The 19,649-nt window shown below is 31.3% G+C and overlaps 2 protein-coding genes across 12 annotated transcripts in view; both read right to left on the bottom strand.

Moving 5' to 3' along the window:
* Dys (Dystrophin) overlaps positions 1–9,928 on the bottom strand; it is a 576,591-nt gene extending 566,663 nt beyond the window's left edge. For 5 of the 11 annotated variants that reach the window (XM_065498976.1, XM_065498977.1, XM_065498978.1 and 2 more), the window contains exons 1-2: positions 9,664–9,768; positions 335–507 (exon numbers count right to left, since the gene is read on the bottom strand). In XM_065498976.1, coding sequence (XP_065355048.1) covers positions 335–356 — 22 coding nt within the window. In that variant the 5' untranslated portion in view covers positions 357–507; positions 9,664–9,768. Of the gene's footprint in view, positions 1–334; positions 508–9,515; positions 9,635–9,663 lie in introns of those variants that run through there. The other 6 variants (XM_065498970.1, XM_065498974.1, XM_065498975.1 and 3 more) reach the window with 4 other exon arrangements.
* Positions 9,929–12,015: 2,087 nt separating this feature from the next.
* On the bottom strand, positions 12,016–17,472 carry LOC135949167 (uncharacterized). Its single transcript, XM_065498638.1, has one exon. It carries the CDS (start codon positions 17,470–17,472, stop codon positions 12,016–12,018), a length of 5,457 nt encoding a protein of 1,818 aa, XP_065354710.1.
* Positions 17,473–19,649: the final 2,177 nt, after the last annotated feature.

Genomic DNA, 19,649 nt, shown 5'->3' with positions numbered 1-19,649 from the left:
AAGACAAAAAAACATTTTTATAGTATTTCTTGGTATTTAGCATGAGTATTTCAAAATAAGGCCCAGAAAAATTTTCCTGAAAATATTTCAAAAGGCAATTTTTTTCAAAATTCTAAAGGAAATGGATAAATAGTAGGATTTTGAGAATTTAGTCATATTTTTGAATTGTTGCTCATTTAAAAAAAAATCCTTTAAGGGGAAACTCTTTAAAAATATAAAATTTAAAATACTTTTGAAAATATATTTTTAAATGTTTTTTATTTCATTAAATTAAATAATATTTAATAACTACAAAGCTAAAACAATTGAAATTTAATTTATTTTTTTCACTTACCAATCAATATTGATGGCTCCATTTTGAGTTAGAAAAAATGTTGTTCTAACAATATTTAAAATTGCTGTTGTTTTGCTTAATCCAAGGTTATAGTTAATTGGTTTATACATAAATCACTTTAATGTTTGAAATATTATGTATTAAATTCATAATGAATTTATTAAAAATATTCACTTTTTTTTGTTAAACGAAAAAATTGGTATTATTTTTTTATAAAAACAAAATAAATAACAAAAACAAATGGAATTGCAACAGTTAACTGTATAAATATATTTTTTAAAAATTTCTTTAATTAAATGAATTGTTTGTTTCTAGAAATAAATCATAAAAAATTTAAATTTTTTTTATAAAACATTTACTACATGTTTTTTGATAGAATAATGGGATAAACAAACAAATCTTTTAATTATGACAGTTTTCCCGCTTTAATTTTCATTTTTTTTATTGAAAATGTGTATATTTTCTTTTTCATTATTTTGTATGTACAACAACACTCAATTTAAATACAATTTATAAACAATTGCATTGATAACAACAAAAACAACAATAATAATAATAATAACAACGTCACATACAACCACTAAATAAATAATAAATGAAACAAACAACAACAGAAAACCCAACTTAACATGGCAGCCACACTACTCCACCTCAAGAATATAAACAACAACAACAAGCACATATTTGTTTTATTTTATTCAATTTTCATTTCAATTCGTTTTATGTATTCTTTTTGTTGTTTTTCCTCTTTTTTCTACATATAAAATTCAATATTTATTTTAAAACAACAACAAACTGCACTGGCATCAAATGCACACAGTCATGCACATGCATACAAACACCCTGTAAACGATTACACACGAAAGCAAACACTCGTATAAGAATTTTTTTTGTTTACATTTCAATGCATCACACACGACTCTCCACACTCACTCTCTCCACACTTTATGAGCCCCTCAAAAACATAATAATAAAAATAATAACAACAACAATAATAGCATTTTTTCATGCATTTTTGATAGTTTGTTTGTTCCGTGACACTTGTTTTCTTTCTTTTATTTTCCAGTTGCGCTTTTCATTTAATTTTCCTCAATCTTTCTTTTTTTTATTCTTATCTATACACAGTTTTGTTTACGTATTTTGTAATTTTGGTTTCAAATTCTATTCTATTCCACTAGTTTCTCATAAAACTCAAATTCTTATTAGTTTAATTTTGTTGTCATTAAAATTTAAACGTTTGAAATTTATTTTTGTTTATTTTAAAACGTGCTTGTTTAGAGCAGACAAGAGAGAGGAGGGCTGATAAAAATCTCTTTAAATAAGTTTATTATAATACCGGGTTACAAAGTATTTGTTTACCCTTATTTTTACCACGTAAATTTTGTTTTATTATTCTTTTGTCTGGTAACTTGTTGATTAGGCGTTTTTGTTTTAGTTATTTTTTTCGTTAATTTTTTATTCTGTGTTTTCTCTAACAAAATTGTTACAACTTTTTCATATCATTGCAACAATTAAAAGAATTCCCAATTACACAGGGCAACAAAATCGAAAACATTTCAGAGGCTTTTTAAACCATTACACAATTTTGATGTATTGTGGTTCTAGTAGTACAAATATGTTACAAATTTTAAATTCTATGGAGAAGTTTTTTTTGTAATTTTTTTTTCTAAAATTTCGAATTTTTTTAGATGTTTCTCTACATAATTTATGATAACTCAAAAAGGGTTAGTCCGATATTATTGAAGTAAACTTAGAAACTTAGAAATTTAGCCTTAAATCTGTTTATATGTATATTACGTTTTAATCGGCTCAGTAGTTTCCGAGGTATAATAACAAGTTGAACCAAGAAATATATTTTTTTACGTGAAAATAGCAGATTTATTTTTTTTTTTAAAAATCATGAAAAATCAAAAACGCCAGTAATTGTTCAGGTTTATTGCTTTAACGCAAAGTAATAGGAACAAATTGAGATATCGATCAAAAATCGATGGATTCTTTTCGAATTTATTCACATTTATGTGAATTCGCTCATTTCTAGAAAATTTACTATAAATAGCAGATTTACAGAAAAAGCATTATAAATAGCAGATTTCCAGTAAATTTATTGTAAATAGCTAATTCCCCGCAATTTGACTATAAATAGCAAATTTCCAGAAAAATTACTAATTTCTTGAAAATTTACTATAAATAGCAGATTTCCAGAAAATGTATTATAAATAGCAAAATTGAAAAAAGTTTACTATTAATAGCAAATTTCCAGAAAATTTACTATAAATAGAAAAATTTCTAGAAAATTTACTATAAATAGCAAATTTCCAGAAAATTTACTATAACTAGCAAATTTCCATAAAATTTACTATAAATAGCAAATTTCCTGAAAATTTACTATAAATAGGAAAATTAATGAAAATTTACTATAAATAGCAAATTTCAAGAAAATTAACTATAAATAGCAAATTTCCAGAAAATTTACTATAAGTAGAAAATTTCCAGAAAATTTACTATAAATAGCAAATTTCTAGAACATTTACTATAAATAGCAAATTTCCTGAAAATTTACTATAAATAGCAAAAGTAATGAAAATTTACTATAAATAGCTAATTTCTAGAAAATTAACTATAAATAGCAAATATCCATAAAATTTACTATAAATAGCAAATTTCTAGAACATTTACTATAAATAGCAAATTTCTAGAACATTTACTATAAATAGCAAATTTCCAGAAAATTTACTATAAATTACAAATTTCCTGAAAATTTACTATAAATGACAAATTTCCTGAAAATTTACTATAAATAGCAAACTTCCAGAAAATTTACTATAAATAGCAAAATTAAGGAAAATTTACTATAAATAGCAAATTTCTAGAATATTTACTATAAATAGCAAATTTCGAGAAACTTGACTATAAATAGCAAATTTCCAGAAACTTGACTATAAATAGCAAATTTCCAGAAAATTTACTAGAAATAGCAATTTTCTAGAAATTTTACTACAAATAGCAAATTTCCATAAATTTTTTTCCTTAAATAGCAAATTTCTAGAAAATTTACGTAAATAGCAAATTTCCAGAAAATTTACTATAAATAGCAAATTTCTAGAAAATTTACTATAAATAGCAAATTTCCGGAAAATTTACTGTAAATAGCAAATTTCCAGAAAATTTACTATAAATAGCAAATTTCCAGAAAATTTACTATAAATAGCAAATTTCCAGAAAATTTACTATAAATAGCAAACTTCCAGAAAATTTACTATAAATAGCAAATTTCTAGAAAATTTACGTAAATAGCATATTTTAAGAATATTTATTATAAATAGCAAATTTGAAGAAAATTTACTATAAATAGCAAATTTCCACAAAATTTACAATAAATAGCACATTTCTAGAAAATTTACATAAATAGCAAATTACCGTTAAATTTATTATAAATAGCAGAATTCCAGAAAAATTGCTATAAATTGCAAATTTTCAGAACATTTTCTATAAATAGTATATTTCCAAAAAATTTAATATAAATATCAAATTTTCCAAAAAAATTCTATAAATAGCAAATTTCCAGAAAATTTTTAAATATCAGTTTTCCAGAACATTTACTATAAATAGAAAATTTCCAGAAAATTTACTATAAACAGCAATTTTACTATAAATAGCATATTTCCACAACATTTATTATAAATATCAAATTTGAAGATAGTTTACTATAAATAGCAGATTACCAGAAAATTAATTTGAAGAAAGTTTACTATAAATAGCAAGTTTTAAGAAACTTTACTATAAAAAGCAAAATTACAGAAAATTTTCTATAAATACCAACTCCCAGACAATTATCTATAAATTGCGAAATTCCCAAAAATTCACTATTAACAGCATATTTTAAGAATATTTATTATAAATAGCAAATTTGAGGAAAGTATACTATAAGCAGAAAATTTTCTATAAATAGCAAATGTCCTAAAAATTTACTATAAACAGCCAATTTCTCAAAAATTTACTATAAATTGAAAATATAAATAGCAAATTTCCCAAAAATTTACTGTAAATAGCAAATTTCCCAAAAATTTACTGTAAATAGCAAATTTCCCGAAAATTTACTATAAATAGCAAATTTCCCGAAAATTTACTATAAATAGCAAATTTCCCGAAAATTTACTATAAATAGCAACTGCCCAGAAAATTTACTATAAATATCAAATTTACTATAAATAGCAAATATGTACTCAAAAAATTCTCCAAAATTTTACTATAAAAATAGTCCTAAGTACGTATATATTTTCCAAAAAAAATTACAAATTCTCCTAAAATTTACTATAAAAATAGCAAATTCTTCAAACAGTTACAATAAAAATATAAAATTGGAAAGTTTACTATAAAAATAGCACATTTTCAAAAAGTTAGTATCTTATTAAAAATGTTAAAGTTAATTTTTAACTTAGGAATAACTTTTATGTAGGTAGGTATTTGATAAAATTTTTTTTCCTGAAAATTTTTTCAAATAATTAGTCATGCTTTCCATTTAAAACCACAAAATACAATAGAAATATGAGTAGCAGTTTTATTTTGCTATCTATAAGAAATCTTGTCTAATAAAAATAACAATTTCTAGTGCAAAAACAAAAAACTAAATGAATAAATATCTAAGCCGCAAGTTAAAAACGATTATTCAACTTTGGTAATCAGATGTTTGTTTATTCTTTATCACACTCTCCATCTCCTTTGCACACACATACGCTCTATGTTCCAAAGTTATCTATTGTGCCATACTCTTTTGCCATGACCGCACGATGATAAACAACATAAATATTTCTTGTCAGAGACCATGCGTACCCCTCGTACCAACAACCAAGAAAAAAACAAAACAAGAAAAAAAACAAACACAAATATGTACTCCCCACAAAAACAAGACACAACTAGAAAGAGAAATGAAAACAAAGATAACGAAACAAACACATGTTGGAGACCGCAAAAACAATAAAACCACTAACCAAAAGAAAAAAACAACTACATTTGTGGAGTCTAGTACTTAACTAGACAACTGGTATAAAAACAACAAATCTAATGACACCAAGCCAGCAGCAACAACAACAACAAGACATAACCCCAAATAAGAAAAACTAAACAACTAAATTTACTTAAATAATAAGAGAGTGTTCGATTAAAATCATATTAAAAGAGAGCTGCAGGGCTCTCAATAGAGTTAACAATGACAAAGAATAATAATATTAGTAAATAAAACAAGATAAAAAACATAATCGCCCCCCTTTTTGGAAACTAAAATAGCAAAACGAAACTTTTATTTAATGTTACTGGGTAATTTGGCTCAAAAACTAGACAGGCAGACAGACAAACCTAACAAAACATGTAAATAAAACCACAAAAAGGAATAAATAATAATGAAAAAAAAAACAAGAAAAGAATTGAACAAATAATAAAAGTAAATTAGAGATAACTACCAATAATAACTATAACAACTACAACAATGATTATTATTTAAAATTGAACAGCAAGCAGAGAAAAAAACCAAAGACATTTGAAGGAAATAACAGCTCAACTCCAGCAAACAGATTGCAAAAAAAATATTTACAATTACTTGTGGCATGTAAAGCAAAAAAAATAAAAAATGAAGATATTGTTGAAACAAAATTGCCAAGAGGCTACAATTTCATCTTAAATTACTTTAATATTTTGACAGTTGCAAAAAATTCCAAGAAAGGAATTTTGTAAATTTTTTGTTCCAGTTTATTTGCCTCTCTTGCCTTTAAAATTACAAAGAATCCTTTCAACTTTTAAAAAAAAAATCTGCTACAAAAGTTTGTGCTGTAAATGTAGTAAAGAGACAAAAAATATGACAACTTCTTTTTTTTATAAATTTATAATGGAAAACAGATTAAGATGGACTGTTTTTTTTGCAAGGATAGTGGTCGACTTCAAAGGAGACAGTACAAGTTAAAAGAAATTCTTTTTAGGGTTAAAATTCTCGGAAAATTTACTATAAATAGCAAATTCTTCGAAAGTTTACAACAAAATAATGCAACTTCTGTAAAAATTCACTATAAATACAGCAAATTCTTGGAAGATGTACTAGAAAATAGAAAATTTCCTTAAAATATATTGTACTACTACTATAAATAGCTAACTTGTATAAAATTTACTGTAAATAGCAAATTCTTAGAAAATTTTCTAGATATAAAATAACGCATTCGCTGAAAATTTAATTTAATTTCTCCGAAAATTAACTATGAAAATTTACTAACTACTAAAAAATAAAAAAATCTCGAAAAATAGAAATAGCAAGACATTTTTTTAAAAATCATTTTTTTTTTAAATTTTCAATAAAAATAGCAATTATGTGGAAAATATTAAACGAAAAAGCTATTTTTGTAAAATTTATTATAAATTGCAAATTTTTTAAGCTAATTCTAATTTTCACGGTAGAGAACGCGACATTCGTATGCTTTTGAAGTGAAAAGAAAGAAGGTTTTGTTGTTTCCAATAGATTAGCAATAAACTTATTTTAGACTGCATCTAGAAAAATTTAAAAATCTTCGAAATGAAGAATAATTTGTTGAAGGGGTGTTTTTTTTTTAACTAAAATATAATGTTTTTTTCTGTTGATTTAAATTTTGAAATTGTCACGTTAAAATTTTCCTGTTTATTTTACTTTTTAATATGATTTAGCACGCGACATATTTTGTGCGTTACGTTAGCAATAAGAATTAGTTCATGTAATTTCAACATAAGCTTTGGATTCCTTTTCATTAGTTCAACATAAATTTTTTTCCATTTAAATAGCAAATTTATGAAAAACTTACTGGGTATTTCCTGGGTCAAGAACGTGACATTAATACGCCTTTAATGTTAAAGAAATAGTAAATATGTATGTAATTGTTGCCATTTGTTGATACGTTAATACGACTTTAATTTGAAAAAAATGGTAAACATTTATATGTTTCCTATTGTTAATACATTAACGAACGCGACACTCTTTGAGAATCAAATGAACATTTTTACCCCCTTTTCTCAATCTCTGGTTATTGATTTTCGTAAGAAATATACTTCCAATTAATATCCTCACGATAAAAAATAACCGGAGATTGAGAAAATGGCCGTTAGTGTGATAATTTTATGCAATAACTTTTATTTAGTTAAAGCCATAAAATTTTGAGTTGAATTAAATAAAGTGATAGGAGAGCACTGATAACAAATGATGATTTAGGTACCAGAACGCGACATTAGAATGGGAACAGAGTCAAATGAAATTTATTTAAATTTGCAGGTTTTTTGGACACTCTAATATTTATTCAAAGTATTGGCCACTGTTAGCTATGAAATTTGCCCATCTTCTTGGCAATATATGGATTCCGTGCCAAAATAACTGCCAATATCGGTTAGTCTGTTCCAAAGTGAAGGGTATCCCAGAGAGAGCGTTCTGTTTCGATCGAAACAAATAGTAGTCGGACGGGAAAAGGTCTGGACTATAAGGCGGCTGAGGCAAAACTTCCCAACCTCCCATTTATAAATAGTTTTTAAAAGGTATTGCAACATGTGGCCGCATATTCTGGGCATATGCTTGCATCAAACGAATCATTTCTGTTTTGTACCGGTTCTCTGTCATGGTCTGGTCAGATTTCAGCAGCACATAATAGATAGGCCCTTTTCCCACAAAATATAGACCATTACCTAAGCGTCATGGATATTTGGATTTGGTGTCGATTTGGCTGGTTGGCCAGACTTCACATACGATCACTTACGCTTCGGGTTATTGTAATGGGTCCATTTTTCATCGCAAGTAATTAGTCGGTTGATGATGATTTTCCTTTATAGCGTTCAAGCAGCATTTCAGACATGTAAAATCGCCTTTTAAGATCTCTCGGCTTCAATTGGTATGGTACCCAATTTTCCTGCTTTTGGATGAATCATGTTGCTCGCAGAACGTTTTTGATTTTGCTGCTTAAGTAGCTCCCAATGATTTTGCATGTTCTTGTTAAGTTTGACAACACTCTTCATGGAGTAATGCCTCCAATTCTTGGTCTTCAAACTTTTTTGGCTTGCCTGATCGATCTTTGTCTTCCGTATCAATATCACCACTTCTGAACCGCACAAACCATAAGTCAAACTTATGGACTTAAAAACGACTTTAAGGTTTTTGTGGTTAGGCTGAAGCAAATGAGAGCTTGAAAAATTATCTTCACAAAAAAATACAGTTTTAGGCTCTCAATGGGTTAGTGGCTTTGGTCATATTATACATCAATAGAGAGGCACTTTCAATAGATATCCATATTGTCCAGTAACGTAGATATCAACAGTTATTACTTAACTTAACCTTAGCCTTAATTTCAAATAATTTTCAAACTTTAATTACAAAATAGTTCTCTTTAATATTAGCCTGCTTTCAATTAAACACAAAATATTTAATTCAGCATCAATTACTTGCTGTAGCGCAACCCTTTTAAACAAACGCCTGTTTGCCAGCCAGCCTTTGCTGCCTTTCTATAGGGAATCAACCGGTTTTTTCATTTGTTGTTTTTTCCTCTCATTCTTCCGCTGTTTCACTTCTTTTTCAGGCATAAATCATTGAAGGCAAAGAGCGAGCAAACGAAAAAGGTAGGTAAAGGGGGCCTCGAGAAAAAAAAGTGCATTTCCAAGTTAAAAACCAGCAAACGACTAAAGTCTTCATGTAAAAAACTAAATCAACAAAATTACTAGACTGGCTTTAAAAGCCAACCATAGAGAGACACGGTTGTGCAAATATTTTTTATTTGTTTCAATTTAAGTGAGAGGTCAAGGTAAAGGTTTTGGTTTTCTAACAAAACAACAAACAAAACTCTTAAATAAATATGCAAATTGTTGTTGTTAAAGTAAATAACAAAAAATACTATGAATAAATTTGAGTCATAAATAGAGAGAAAAAACAAAAACACACACAAAAATAAGCAACAGGTGAAGTAATAAATAGCAGGCCGTTTAAATTAGAATTAACCAAAAAAAACACAATTATTTTATTGTTGTTGTTTTCGTTTTATATAAATATATATTTTGTTCATATACAGTGGATGATGACGCCTTATATACACACAAAAACCAACACTTAAACACACAGTAACAATTTTCAACACGCACACTTTTAAATATAATTACTTTTTTACACAAAATTCTTTTATATTTCTTAATAAAAAACCTTTATTTTTAATTTTTATTTAATAATTTCAATTGAATATTTCCAATATTTCTTTTATTTATTTAGATTTATAGCATTTTATTGGCAAACTTGCTTTAGAACTTTAATTTTTCTTTTTTTAGTTTTACACTACCCGTTCTTTTATTACCGTATTTAACCGCTTTCTATTTCTTTTTTTGTTTTCTTCTTTTTCTTAAATTTTTGTTTTTTTTATTATTTTTTACTCCGTAGTTGTTTTGTTAAAAGAAACAACAACAACAAAACCACTACTTTAGTACTACGCTAAACACTTAAAAAAACGTTCGTATTCGATCGCTTGCTCGTTGAGAACTAAATAGTCTTTAGTTAAGTGTTGAGGTTTGAAACTCCAATTAGTGTTTATTTAGTGTTTCATTATCTAAGTGTTTCTTTAAGCGCTCTCTTTTCTTTGCATTACACACTCTCTCTCTGTCTCTCTCTTCATTAGCTGTTTACTAAATTCTGATAGGTTTCCAATAATAAGGTTTGTGTCTAGGCTTAGTTAAGGCTCATACTAAAAGTAACGGTGTAGTTATATTCAAAAGCACTCACTCTGTTTAATGAGAGTATTGCCACACCATACGAATTTTCTGTAAACAAGCGCTTTAAAACTCTTATTTGACTTTTATTGTGAGGCAAATTTAGCTATTTTGCCGTTTTGTTTTGTTTATCTTATTCTTTGTTAGTTTTCGAACCGGCTTTTAATTGTTTAGACGTTAATTGTGCAAATAAAACAAAAAAATAAAAATAAAGAAAATCTTAAAAAATAAATAGTTATATAAATATAAAAGTATTTATTGGATAATAATATAAATTAAGTGATTTTTTCTACATGTTTTAATATTATAAAAGTGGTTAAGTAAAAGCAAATTGCATTGGTTTGTTTTTTTATTATTGTTGTTTTTTGTGTGTGGTGTAGAGTTGTTAGTTTGTGTGTTTTTTTAGGGGAAATGGTAGAGTTAGTTTTTTTGTTTTCATAAAAAGTGTTAAACTAATAAATATATGTATTTAGTGGATTCACAACATATCCTATCATGTCATAATATTCTAATATTTTTGTATTTAAAATTTTTTTGATTTCAATAAACTCAATTCTTAAAATTAAATACACTAATACCCCGGTTTGCGTCGCTAATTGGGCCTGGAGAAACGCGACGCAAACAAAAACAAAGCTCGATTTTCCATACAATTGTATTGATTTTCATTTAATTGGTTCGTAGATTCATACATAACACAGTACAACACATGATTTTGGGACTCAATTCTTACAATTGCACGTGAAAGTAGCCCCAAAAATAAGAACTTCTGCATCATTAGTTTTGTCAAGTTGGCTGCCGTAATAATTTAATGGCCATACGAATTTTTTTTCTCAAGGTGCATTTTTATCACTTTTTTCTATATTTTAGCAGGGTTATATCTCGTATACCGTACGGAATATCTGTTTTGTGGCTGAAGCAAAGTTGTAGATATTGAATAGTAGAAAAAAAGTACGGAACATACCTACCCGAAAAAGGTGCATCCAGTGCCTTAAAAATCGCAAAATGCCCATTTTTTTAATTTTTTTTACCAATTTCTTACCTTTTTTGCTCAATAACTGGATTACAAATCCAATTATGGACCGATCACCATGAAATTAGGTCGTGTGATTTGAGTCTATATGAATGTTATTTATCATGACATGGTTATATAACCATGATTTTTAACAGATTTATTCATTTTAAAGTGATTTTCGGAAGCGGGTCTTATATGGGAGCTATGAATAATTATGGACCGATCATACAAATATTTTTGGGGCTACTTTTTTTTTTTTTTTTATTTAATTTTAACACAAAAAAAAAATTTTTCAGCTTTTCTATTTGAAGCCTCAGCGCCTTGTAGGCTTTATAGAGGCTGTAGCATGGCATTACAATATTAAAAAGTGTATATTAACTGTTATCGCTGGCTGCGATGGTCGTCCATAAGGGGCGAATTTAACAACACCAAAAAAGACACAAACAATTTTAAATAATTTGCAGTAATGTGCGGTGCGACACGGTGCGTTTATTTCTATTAAAAAAATTATTAAAATTAAATAAAAGAAATACAAATAATGTTCAACTACTTACCGCAGTGCTTTTCCCTTATGAACTGACTTTACTTTAAATTATTATTTTATTTGGACCACTAGTTATTTATGTGTATAACACATTAAAAATAACGGTACCAACTTAACGAAACAAAGCACTGCAGTGAGATCAATGTAAAAAAGAACAACAACTAATACATAATCTTCACTAACAAATAGGTAAATAAGACAAATAAACAAAACATTAAGGCGGCTCACAGGACGCCATATAACTTCAAATAAATATTTTAAATGAATTACAAAATTATACAATGACAAAATTATACAATGACAAATAATAAAGACAAATAATAAAATTTCAGCTCGCTTATGAGCCATTCGGCGACATCCCCACCCCCGTGGATCGGCTACGATTCACTACTCCAAATCAAGGACAGCAAGCTTGGAAACAGGTCGCTTTAGTATTCCTGTACTAGTACGTACATCAGCACGACGAATAACACCATCTCTACCTATAAACACCTCTTCCACTCTGCCTCGCTTCCAATCTCTACGGGACACGGCTGGATCGCAAATTAGAACCAAATCACCAATAGCAATAGGCTTCGTACGTTGACACCATTTGGAGCGTCTAGTCAACGTGGGCAAATATTCTTTTATCCACCTGTTCCAGAAATGATCACGTAGCTGACGGGAAATGCGCCACTGCTTTTTTACTACAACAGGCTGTTCGTCTTTTGCTCCGGCAGGAGTTTGTGTTGTATTAGGGCAACCCAACAAAAAATGATTAGGCGTTAGTGGTTCTTCATCTTCGTGGCTCAACGGCAAGTGTGTCAACGGACGGGAATTCACAATATTTTCCGCTTCAATCAGGAAACTTTGCAGTGTGTGTTCACGAGGGGCGGATTCTTTCAAAGTTGACTGCAACACACGCTTTACACATTGGACCATCCGTTCCCATATACCACCTTCTGCAGGATTATGTGGACAATTAAACTGCCAATCTATACCTTTAGATGTAAGTTCATCTTGAATTTGAGCCACATCAAATACTTCACTGAACCTCTTGGCAACTTTATCAGCACCAACAAAATTTGTACCATTATCGCTCCTCAGTCTTGTAGGCAGGCCACGTCGATTTATAAAATTGCGTATGGCAAGAATACACGCATCGGTTGACAAATCGAAAGCGACTTCCAAATGAATGGCCCTTATGGTCAGGCAAGTAAATAAGGCCACCCAACGTTTTTCATGGCGACGACCAACGGTTACAATAACTGGACCAAAATAGTCCAATCCAGTGTAGGAAAATGGACGAATATATGGCGTCAATCTGTCTTTTGGCAAAGAACCCATAAGTGGTGGCACCGGCAATGTACGACGAAATCTGCAAATAAAACAATTAGAAACACGCTTACGTAAAATTTTTCTAAGGCGGGGAATCCAAAATGATCTTCGAATTTCACAAACTGTAGCTTCAAAATTTTGATGTTTCATTTTTTCGTGTACATGGGCCACAAACAACTCGGTGACAGGATGAAACGACGGTAATATAATCGGACGCCTTATATCCAATGGTAACCAACTAGCTGCATCCACACGACCATAAACTCGAAGTAATGAATTTTCATCCATATATGGAGTCAGGGCATACAACTCACTACTTTTGGGCAAAGTACCTTCATTTTTAATAATTTCAATTTCAGCGCTAAATTTTTCTCGTTGGGCTTGACGGCAAAGACAAATGTCAGCACTTTTTAACTCTGCAGTAGTTAAACCATTTCCTTCTTCAGGACCAATCTTCTTTTGGCAACGATTTATAAAACGTAACACCCAGGCAATCGTACGTTTTAATTTCAAATATGATGAAAATCTATCGAATTCAAAAACAACAGGGGTATTTACCAGCAAAGCAAATTTGGGACGAAGTTCTTCAGTGTCTAGGCTACAAGTAGGTATTTCTTGCGTTTTTGGCCATTCATCTTCATATTCGTATAGAAATTTAGGTCCCGTAAACCAGCGGCAATCATCTGAAAAATTAACCTGGCTTTTCATTCTTGTAGTTTCATCGGCAACATTAAGATTTGTTGGTAGCCATCTCCAATCTGCTGGGCTAGTAGAATCAAGAATCTCAGTAATTCTATGGGCAACAAAGGGTTTATATCTTCGGCTTTCAGATCCAATCCAACTAACTACGGTGGTTGAATCACTCCAGCAAACGATTCTTGATACCTTAATGGAATGTTCCTTCAAAATTGTACCCATCAAACGAGTACCCAATACAGCAGCCTGAAGTTCGAGCCGAGGAATACTCATTGCTTTCAGAGGAGCACATCTAGTTTTTGCAGCTACAAAAGTCACTTCAATTTTATTATCAGCATTTATAGACCTCCAGTATGACACGGCACCAAATGCATCTTCACTAGCGTCGACAAAAACATGTAGTTCCAGGCGAGAAGGAACACCATTTCTAAAATAAAATCGAGGCACTTTAACATGGATGACATTTTGTAGCTCTTGGCGCCAATTATTCCACATCTCGTTTAATTCTCCGGGCAATGCATCATCCCATCGTATATTGTGTCTCCAAACTTCACGCATCAGTAACTTTGCCGTTATCATGTAGTAGCTCAGGAAACCAAGTGGATCAAAAACGGACATAACCACACTTAAAAGCTCGCGTTTTGTTGGACACCTTATACCTTCTATAACATCAGCATTCACGTTGTGGAACTTCAAATTGAACCTGAAAGTATCATCTTTAGGTTGCCAATACATACCAAGTATCTTCTCTGATTGTAGCTGGTTGACATCGCTGGAAAAATTCACCGGACTTTCCACTGTACCTTTAAGAGCCACAATTACTTTAGAAGAGTTCGATGAAAAATTACGTAGTTCAAACCCAGCTGATTTATGAATGTCGCGCACTTGTTTGGCAATCTCAATGGCCCTTGCTTGCGTCGGAAAACTATCCACAAAATCATCTACATAATGATGATCAACAATCGACTTCACTGCACGAGGATATTTATCACGATAGCTTAGGGCATTTGTTTCTTTGACATAATGGGCTACACAAGGCGAGCAAGCAGCACCAAAAGTCATGACTAGCATTTCATAAGAATCAGGTGGTTCTCTAGTGTCTTCACGCCAAAGAAATCTTTGAGAGCATCTATCTTCAGGAGCTACAATAACTTGGTGAAACATTTCTTTGATGTCCCCACACACTGCTACAGCACCAACTCGAAAATTAAATAAAACGGATGGCAGAGGCTTATATTGCTGCGGGCCTTTTAGCAGTTTAGAATTCAGGGAAACACCTTCAACAGTTGCGGCAGCATCAAACACTAAACGAATTTTTCCTGGCTTATTAGGATTAATCACTCCAAAATGCGGAAGATACCAAGTCCTGGGGCACAAATCAGCAGCTTCAATAGGCGACAATTTACGTACATACCTCTTGGACAAATAATCCCTCATGATGGATTTGTAGGCAGCACCAAATTCAGGACTTCTATTCATCTTTCGCTCAATACCAACAAGTCTATTTAGAGCCATGGAGTAGCTATCAGGCAATACAACATCATCTTCACGCCACAAGAGCCGAGTTTGGAATCTACCATCAATCTTAACTGTAGTTTCGTTCATAATTTTCCGAGCCCGTAAGTCATCCTTTGATTCTATGACCGGCAATAACTTCACACCAAAATTCTCCGTTTCAAAATAATTTGCCACTAAGTCATAGAGTCTTTGCTCTGGCTGAACTGACAAAAGACACAAATTTTCGCTAGATTGCTTACCCATCATTTTCCCAAATACGACCCATCCTAATGGGGTGTTAGCAGCATATGGACCATTTTCATCCAGAGACACAATTTCATCAGGAAGTCCCAGATGAGAATGATCTAATCCAATCAGAACTTTGGGAACAACATCATTATATAATTTAATGGGCAAACCAGGATGGCGACTTAAATCCATATTGAAGCTTTGGGCCGGCAATTTTAAATTTGAAACTCCATAAACGTTTCGCAAGGCATATTTTCTCTGCTTACCAATTCCACTTATGTGCATATCAACCACTGTTGCCGTTTCTTGTGATGCCTTACCAGCATACCAATTCAAATTCAATTGACTTTGATGCCCCTGAAGACCAAGTTTCTTCACCAAGGAGCTGTCCACCATAGTAACCGATGAACCTTCATCCAACAACGCATAGGTTTCAATTTTGTTACTGGGACCATAAAGCACAATTGGCACCACTCGGAACAACAACACACCTTTATCTGCAGCTTTAGACACACAGCTAAGAACAGACTCATTTTCATTTGTGGAACCACTTGGAGCAGGCGACTCAGACGAAAGCGTATTATTTCCACCATCATTAATTTTGACATCATGTAATAATTTGTTATGTTTTCTTAGACAACCATCCACGGGACACGTCTTTCGATAACGGCAAAATCTACTCGAATGTCCACTACCCAGACACGAAAAACATAACCTCATTTTTTTCACTTCACTCCAACGATTAGGCACACTTAATGAACCAAATTTTCTACAATCAAATATTTTATGATTTGCCTGGCACATAGGGCATTCTTGTTGTTTACGTTGACCATCAGCAGCATGAAGGACAACTTTTCTTTTGGGTTCATTATTTTGACGATTTCCACTTGTAGTTTGCACCATTCTTACCAAATCAGCAACATCTTTGAGCCATTTGCTAAAATCCAAAATAGTTGGGTATGGTTTTATTGTTGAGGCACAGCGGGCCCACTCCATTCGTTTACTCATTGGAAGCTTTCCGACCAATTCTTCCATTAATGTTGGATTAGCTAAATGCTGTTGTCCATTAGCAGTTTCCAAAAAGGCGGCAAGATTCCGCACTTTAACAGCAAAGGGCACAAGCTTATCCACAGCACTTTCACTAATGGGCGAAATTTCTTTCACTTGTTGTAGCTGGCAACGAATAAGCATCTCTGGGCGACCATATTGAAAACACAATTGTTCCATAACCATACTCACGTTATCTGCATGGATCAGCAACGACTTCACACATTCACGGGCATCACCCTTCAAAGCTTTTTGGAGCCTTAAACAATTTTCAAAATTATTATAATTATAAACAGCAGTCGATTGATTAAAAGCCGTTGAGAACATGGGCCAATCTTCAGGCGAGCCACTAAAATCCGGTAAATCATAAATTTTTCGATGCATCAATAACGAACCACCATTTTGAGACAATCGGAAATTTGGCGGCAACGGTTGACTTCCACACAAATTCGAAAAATTATTTTCATTGCAGCTTACCGAAGAAAATGGCGTACGACGTTCAGTGCAGTCAACGTTGGCTGAGGCAGAATTGTCAACGTTGACTTCGCTGGTACCCGTTACTGGCGGCGCCATATTGGATGGCTGTGGCATGGCGGCTGAAGAACTCGGCGTCGAATTAGCGTTTGTGGCAATCGACAACGCTCGTTGGGCATTTAACAACTGGGCCTGAAGAATGTTGATCTGACTTTGAAGGCCTTCCAAATTAAGCTGTGCAGAAGAGCTTAAATTATTTTCAGCAAAATTTTGTTGGTTATGTTGAACATTGGCAACTGTGGTAGCTATGGCATAAGTTGTTCCGGCGGCGGTGGAACTTGTAGGCACTCCGGCGACAGAAGGAGCAATTACAATTGGTTGATTTGTTGTGACGTCAATAGTACTTACGTTTTGTGGAGGCACTCCAGCGGCGGAGGGAGTCAAAGATGTTCCGGCGACATGGGAACTGACAGGCAAAGAAGAAACTCCGGCGACCGATGGAGCCACTTGTTGAGAAACAATTTTTGTTCCGGCAGGCGAGGAACCACTACTAGGCTGGCTCATTGTTGACTGTAATCGCTGGCTTTTTCTTGCTGGGGAGCGATGCATTATGAACCACAAATAATCACAAGCGTTTCTCAAAGAGCACACAAAATCTCACAAAAATCACAGCAAATAAGCACCAAAATGTTTTAAATATATTTTTATTTGTTCCGGCAGAAAGGGAACCACTTTAAAATATTTCAGATTTAATTTTATTTGTTCCGGCAGACAAGGAACCACTTTAAATATTTTTAAAAAATGTATTTTGTGTTCCGGCAGGCAAGGAACCACTTTTGGAAATCTTCAAACAATTATTTTATGTTCCGGCAGGCAAGGAACCACTTTATTTATTTCCAAATTAATTTGTATTTGTTCCGGCAGACAAGGAACCACTTCGCACAAAAATCTGCAAACTTTGTTTTATTCCGGCAGACAAGGAACCACAAAATTTTTGCAAATATCAGCTCAAAAAGTGCGAAATAAAATTTGTTATCGCTGGCTGCGATGGTCGTCCATAAGGGGCGAATTTAACAACACCAAAAAAGACACAAACAATTTTAAATAATTTGCAGTAATGTGCGGTGCGACACGGTGCGTTTATTTCTATTAAAAAAATTATTAAAATTAAATAAAAGAAATACAAATAATGTTCAACTACTTACCGCAGTGCTTTTCCCTTATGAACTGACTTTACTTTAAATTATTATTTTATTTGGACCACTAGTTATTTATGTGTATAACACATTAAAAATAACGGTACCAACTTAACGAAACAAAGCACTGCAGTGAGATCAATGTAAAAAAGAACAACAACTAATACATAATCTTCACTAACAAATAGGTAAATAAGACAAATAAACAAAACATTAAGGCGGCTCACAGGACGCCATATAACTTCAAATAAATATTTTAAATGAATTACAAAATTATACAATGACAAAATTATACAATGACAAATAATAAAGACAAATAATAAAATTTCAGCTCGCTTATGAGCCATTCGGCGACATTAACAATATTTAGTTATATATATTAGCATTTATAAATTAAATTTCATATACATAATATATATTAAATTAGAAGTGTTTCTAAATCATTTAACAAATATATTTTAAGATCATGTTTAAAAGATGATATAATGGACATATTTTTTAGCCGAACTGGTAAATTATTGTATTCAATTGGACCAGCAAATGCAATTCGTTGCTTGGTTGAATCTATACGACATCTTGCAATTTGTAAGTTATATGCTTGCCTTGTAGATCTACCCGTTCTTCTTATATTTTGATAAAATTTGATTGCTCTTGGGCTTAATCCTCGTACAGACTTAAATATGTACAATAACATTTGCTGTTTGTATAAACCACGAATTGGCAAGATATTTGTTGCATTATATTTATATAAATTGATAGTAGAATAACGCATTGGTAGGTTATAAACTGTTTTTAGTGCCTTGTTTTGTGCTGATTGTAATTTCTTTAAGGAACTTGTCGTACGACATCCATATATTAATGGCAAATAAGTTAAATGTGAGTGTATGAGTGATTGATAAATCATTAACTTAACATCAGTATTAAATTGTTTTCTAAATTTATAAAGAATTCCAGTTGCAGCTGATATTTTTGAATTAACTTTCGCAATATGTACATCCCATAGCAAATTATAACTTAGATGAATTCCCAAATATTCAACAACTTTTGATTCGTAAACCAGTGATCCATCCACATGAATTACCATATTTTCTGCATTTCTTCTTACATGCGGTCTAAATCTTATAAATTTAGTTTTAGCTGAATTAAGAACTAATTTATTTAGCCGGGCGAACTCCGTTAGTATTGCAGCATCATATTCTATTACCGTTTGTAACACCTTCTCATGATTATATTTATAAAATAGACATATGTCGTCCGCAAACATTATCAGTTTGCCGTTAAAATTTATATTTTTTAAGTCGTTGATATATATCTTAAATAGCAATGGTCCTAGGACACTGCCCTGAGGAACACCGTATTGTACAGGTAAAAACTGCTCTTCGAATCACCAATTTGAACAAACTGAAGCCTGTTTTTAAGATAATCATTAAAAAGTAATACAGTTTCAGAAGCAACACCTATGTTTCTTAGTTTTTTGATTAGAATATCATGTTGAACTAAATCAAAGGCCCTTGAAAAATCGAAAAATACACCGGCCACACCATT

Source organism: Calliphora vicina, chromosome 1 (assembly GCF_958450345.1).
Source record: "Calliphora vicina chromosome 1, idCalVici1.1, whole genome shotgun sequence".
In the NCBI taxonomy this organism is placed as follows: Eukaryota; Metazoa; Arthropoda; class Insecta; order Diptera; family Calliphoridae; genus Calliphora; species Calliphora vicina.
Note: the sequence above shows the minus strand (reverse complement) of the source record. Positions and strands in the feature narration are given on the sequence as shown.